The 5,667-nt window shown below is 38.0% G+C and overlaps 2 protein-coding genes across 2 annotated transcripts in view; both read right to left on the bottom strand.

Annotated features, from left to right (window-relative positions):
* The window catches only part of LOC108293058 (40S ribosomal protein S26-like), a 1,696-nt gene extending 1,123 nt beyond the window's left edge, over positions 1 to 573 (bottom strand). Inside the window, exon 1 of the mRNA XM_037733384.1 lies at positions 516 to 573. Within this exon, the coding sequence (XP_037589312.1) occupies positions 516 to 573 (58 nt within the window). The remainder of the gene's footprint in view (positions 1 to 515) is intronic.
* Positions 1 to 5,667, bottom strand: part of DEPDC7 (DEP domain containing 7) — a 19,450-nt gene that overhangs the window by 7,465 nt on the left and 6,318 nt on the right. The window contains exon 2 of the mRNA XM_017514280.2: positions 637 to 1,027. Coding sequence (XP_017369769.1) covers positions 637 to 1,027 — 391 coding nt within the window. The remainder of the gene's footprint in view (positions 1 to 636; positions 1,028 to 5,667) is intronic.

The following is a 5,667-nucleotide window of genomic DNA, read 5'->3' as shown; positions in this document are numbered from 1 at the left end:
ATATATATATATATATGTATATGTATATGTATATGTATATGTATGTGCACGCACACATACACAGAGAGACACAGACATATATTTGAAAATGAATACATTAAAATTCTGCCTTTAGGTCAGATCTGAATTATAAGAGCTTCAATTATACCTCTATGTCACCCCTGCAGAGTTTAGCTGAGGGTAACAAAGGGGAAAAGGTAAAGTTGGTTTACTTCACAAGTAGCTCTAAGTTCATTATGCACTTATCACCACATCCATTTCAATCACTGAATTCCACAATTCTGTCTCCCCAGTTTTCCTTTAAATGATTCCTTCTTCCCTCCCACTGCAATTTGGGTTTCTCTCTGCCTGCCTTCGCTGTGTTCTCATATCACTTGGTATGAGAACATTTTTTACACTGTAACTATAACCTGAAGCAGGCAAATCAAAGTGTGTTGACTGCTTCTGCTAAATACGACTAGGAGATACCCAATAAAGTTAACAAAATTTCATTGTACTTTATCAAATTTACCTACAGATCCATATTTTGGCCACATTTAATGCTAAAAATGTAAATATAAAGCCAGTCGACATCTCATAAAAAGGTAGACAAAGCATTGCCAATATCCCCATAATAATCTAACATTATATACTAACCTAGAAGGTGAATACAGTTTGTTCTCTTTGCCTAATTCACTGTCTTGGTTAGGTATTGTTGTGAATCTATAAAGGCTGGAACTACTATCTTCAAATGTAGGTTTTTTGTCTTTTCCAAAGACTTTGGTTGGAACTGCTTCAAATACTTTGTAGTCCATAAGCGCCTGACACACTCTAACCACTTTGGCCCGAGGAATATCTACATCACCAAAATACTTATTCTGAAGTAGGTGAGAAAAAATGACATCCACAGCTTCTGAACCAACAAAGCAGTCATTGTGTCGTTTTAAACGGTGCCTTCGTTTTTTCACTTCCACTTGTGTTTGAAGAGTATTTATGATGCTGCTCCACACATATGTGGCTCCAAATGGCTTCTGAGCTACACTGAAACCTAGAAGGAGAAAAATCATAAAGAAACTGGGATTTAGTACCTTGTTCATTTGTAATAAGGTCTAAACAATCCTTAGGCAAAAACGTAGTAATGTCCAAAGTTATTGATAAAGAACAATTATGAAGGTTGCTTATAGAAATACTGTTATTAATAGCAATTCATTAAAAAAATCAGAACTTATTATATACAAACACTGTTCTATGTGCTAAGATACAACAGTAAGCAAAAGAAGATCTCTGTTCTCAGAAACTTAAGACTTTGTAGGAAGATACAGATAATCCATGTGTGTTAGATCAGTGCTAAGAAGAAAAACAAAGCTGGGTAAGATAAGGAATGCTACTTTAAATGGATGTCAGGAAAGACCTGTGTGGTAAGGTTATACCTGAGTGGAAACTCAAGTAAAACCAAGAAGCAAGGAGCAAGCTCTGTAGACATCTGGGGAAAAGCAGGGAAAACAGAAAGAGCAAATGCCCTGAGGTGGGAGTGTGCTCCATAGGATAGGAAGGAGGTCAGAGTGGTGTGGGGAGGGAGAGAACAGTTAGTTAGATCAAAGAGGGCGTGGGGCTGGGGTTTGAGACTGGGAATTAGGAGGATACATCAAGTAGGACCTGTGGCAGTTAGCAGTTATGTACAAGAATTCTATTACATGCCTTATAAATTGTCTAATATTCGATAGCAACCTATGAGGTATGTATTGTTTCCATTTGAGAGATGGAAAACAGAATCACAGAGGTTACATGTCACTTCCAGATATTATATTGAAAGAGGTAGTACTGGGACTTGGCTCATGTTTTAGATAACTTTGAAGTACTTATGAGTCACACGTATACACACCACACACACACACACCACACACACAGTCATGCACCACAAAACATTTCTGTCAACAATGGGTCACATATAACAGTGGTCCTATACAATTATAATGGAACTTAAAATTTCCTGCTCCTATCTCTCGCTGTACCTTTTCTATGTTTGGATACGCATGTACTTATCATTGTGTTACAATTGTCTACAGCATTCAGTACACTCTGCAGGTCTATAGCCAAGGAACAACAGGCTATACCACATAGCCTAGGTGTGTAGTAGGCTGTACCATACACACTATGATATGTGCACAACAGTGAAATCACCTGGCAATACATTTCTCAAAACATATCCCCGTCATACACTATGCATGACTGTATACACACATAAACGCATGCAATCATTGCAGGAATAAACTAGCATTTTTAAAGCCTCCTATTACCCAGACTTATTAGTTAAATATACATTGTATGCAGGGTAAAGTAAAAATTTGGTTCTTGCCCTATAGGAGCTTATGACCTACTGCAAAGATAGAATAGGCACAGAAGTAAATCAAGATTTTTGCCAAACACAAAGGTGAAAACAAACTTTCAAAAACATCCTATTATATTTTTCATCATTGTAATTAACAGATATTTGGCAATCAACAGGTCTTAGGTTTTTGTAAACCAATGGAACGAATTCTAGCGAATCACCCACCTGGTGCTGGCTGGCTGTCTCTTTCTTTTCATAAAGAGTATAACCTTTAATGTGTTACACTTTTCAATGATCCTCTGAAAATTCAGCAGTCCTAATTTAAGCCCCCATTTATGTTAAGTATATTACTTCCTTTATTTTTAGGATATTTTGGGAGAGAACTTGAAGTTATTACTTCCTTTAAGATAGTCTAAAAAAGAAGATCATATGCATAAGTACAATGGTAAGGAAAACAGGGAATTATAATTAAAGAAATTGCTACTTGAAATTATCTTCCTACTTTTTTAGGCAAAATAGAATGTGTAAGAAGGTGAATGCATAAGATAAGCTTCTGAAGGACGTTAAAACTCCTCTACAACCTGGTCAACATGGTGAAACCCCTTCTCTACTAAAAATACAAAAATTAGCTGGGCGTGGTGGCAGGAGCCTGTAATCCTAGCTACTTGGGAAGCTGAGGCAGAGAATTGCTTGAACCCAGGAGGTGGAGGTTGCAGTGGGCCAAGATCACACCACAGCACTCCAGCCTGGGTGACAGAGCGAGACTTCTAAAAACTCCTCTTAATGCACTAGAGACATAAGTTTTAAGGGGGTAATTTGAAATTCATCTCTTACGTTGCAATAAATACAAGGAGTACACTGAACCACTACATTGTTTTCACTGGTAGCATAATTCTGTAGCTTCTAGCAATTTAAACATCTTTATTCTATAGCTGCTAGCAATTTAAACATCTTTACAGTGAAAATAACACACACACAAACACACAGCCCTTTATTGTTTATCTGTATATTTCTAATACCAAAAATAGATGGGTAATTTACCACCTCCCCATTATTATAATGTTGGTTTAAAATGATCAGCAAGACTAATTGTCAAAATTGTGTTTTAAATTTGAAGATATTTCATATGCCAGTAGTAAACAAAGATGGAGTTGTTGCCAGTCTTCCAAATATAATGTGAGCTGTTTCAGGAACTGAATTATGGAGAATTGACTAGATGAATAAAGCTGGAATTAGATTTACTACTGGTATAGTATTTAGTCTCTATTGAACAGAGCAAGAATGAAGCATTTAATGGAATCTCAAAGTCAGTCCAGGTCATTCCTGGTATCCAGAACTCAGGAGTAGTTGTACTGTTTCCAGCCACAATGCATAAACATTGTTAGTTAGCGACTAATATTCTTAACTTCCTAAAATACCAGAGATCATAAATAAGATTTAAACAAACAGTTTCTGCTTAACTTTTCAAATCTTTATTATTCATAGCTAACATCTGAGTATTTACACTATGACAGCTTCTGTTTTCCCTCATTTAGTTCTGATAAGCTTCTCTGCAAAATGATTAATAATCCTATTTTGAGGAAACTGAGGCTCAGTGAGTTAAACCTACCCTCAGTTAGACAGCTAATAAATATATACTTGTTTTTCCTAGTACTTAAATACATGAAAAGTCAGCCACCAGATAAGTTGTTTAAGCATTAACCTTTCGTTGGAAACTTGGATTAAGTGAAACAGCTTTAAGAGAGCCAAGAGATAAAACGAACTCTAAGAACCCTTAACTAAGCTATTTAAAAATAGTCAATACTCCTAAAATAAGGCAGGATATCATAAAGTCTGTAATCAATACTACCACAGTACATACACGGGTAAGACAGGAAAAGGAAGACATGCAAGATTCAAACTTAGATCAGACTGCCTTTTAACTACCAACGAGACAGACTTTTGGGCTAGTGACAGATAATATAAAGATGAAACACATTAAGTCACAACACTTGAGCTACAAGTAGGTCAGCATACAAATCCTAAATGATAAGGCTGAGTCACTTTTTTTTTTTTTTTGAGATGGAGTCTTGCTCTGTCACCCAGGCTGGAGTGCAGTGGCAGGATCTCAGCTCACTGCAATCTCTACCTCCCAGGTTCAAGCAATTCCCTGCCTCAGCCTCCTGAGTAGCTGAGATTACAGGCACGCGCCACCATGCCTGGCTAATTTTCATATTTTTAGTAGAGATGGGGTTTCACCATCTTGGCCAGGCTGGTCTTGAACTCCTGACCTCGTGATCCACCCACCTCAGCCTCCCAAAGTCCTGGGATTACAGGCATGAGCCACCGCACCTAGCCAGCTGAGTCACTTATTAATTACAGACCACTAAGACAGCTGAAGAGTGTGGTGAGAGAGGGGATATTTGGCCTCAATGAGTAGAAAGGGCTAATCCTCACAAAGGAATTAAGAGGTAAAGAATAAATTTCCCCACATTAACTTGTGGGAAATCAGGAGGTTTTACAGGTTGGGTAACACTGTATAAAAGATTAAAGAACTGGTTAGAGCAGAATAGTAGGCATTTGTGAACCACACGTTTCCAGAGTCCTCCAGGCATGATACAATACAGCCCTCACAGGCCCCCTCTGTTCTCACTGACCATTAATTCCCAACCATTGCATCCTGGGATACTTCCCTTCAAGCACCACCACCCACAGACCCAAACTAGCTCATGTTCATACAGTTGCTTTCATACACAACATACCCTGGACTTGACAAGTAAATGTTCCAAAACCCATACCAGAATAACCTGCTTTTTTAAATACTGACTTCACGAGCTGAACACATACATATCCCTCACATGTTGGTTTTAAACTTACTTATCATCATCTAAAAGCTGAGATAAATATTGGGATAGCAGATCACGGCCCAGTAAAATGATTTACTGTGATTTCTAAACAGGATTTAAGATACCAGAAATAGACAATGAATGTTTTTTAAATCTTGCAATCAGAATTAAGGGTTCAACTTGTCCTCAAACCTCACTTTCATATGAGCTAAACAACCATTTAAAATGCTTCATTATCTATATCTTGATGCTTCCTTACTTACATTTGGTCAAGTATATATATATATATTTTTTGGAGATGGAGTTTCACTCTTGTTACCCAGGCTGGAGTGCAATGGCGCGATCTTGGCTCATCGCAACTTCCGCCTCCTGGGTTCAGGCAATTCTCCTGCCTCAGCCTCCTGAGTAGCTGGGATTACAGGTACGCGCCACCATGCCCAGCTAATTTTTTGTATTTTTAGTAGAGATGGGGTTTCACCATGTTGACCAGGATGGTCTCGATCTCTTGACCTTGTGATCCACCCGCCTCGGGCT

The sequence above is a fragment of the Cebus imitator genome, unplaced genomic scaffold (assembly GCF_001604975.1).
Source record: "Cebus imitator isolate Cc_AM_T3 unplaced genomic scaffold, Cebus_imitator-1.0 Scaffold521, whole genome shotgun sequence".
NCBI classification, from domain to species: domain Eukaryota; kingdom Metazoa; phylum Chordata; class Mammalia; order Primates; family Cebidae; genus Cebus; species Cebus imitator.
Note: the sequence above shows the minus strand (reverse complement) of the source record. Positions and strands in the feature narration are given on the sequence as shown.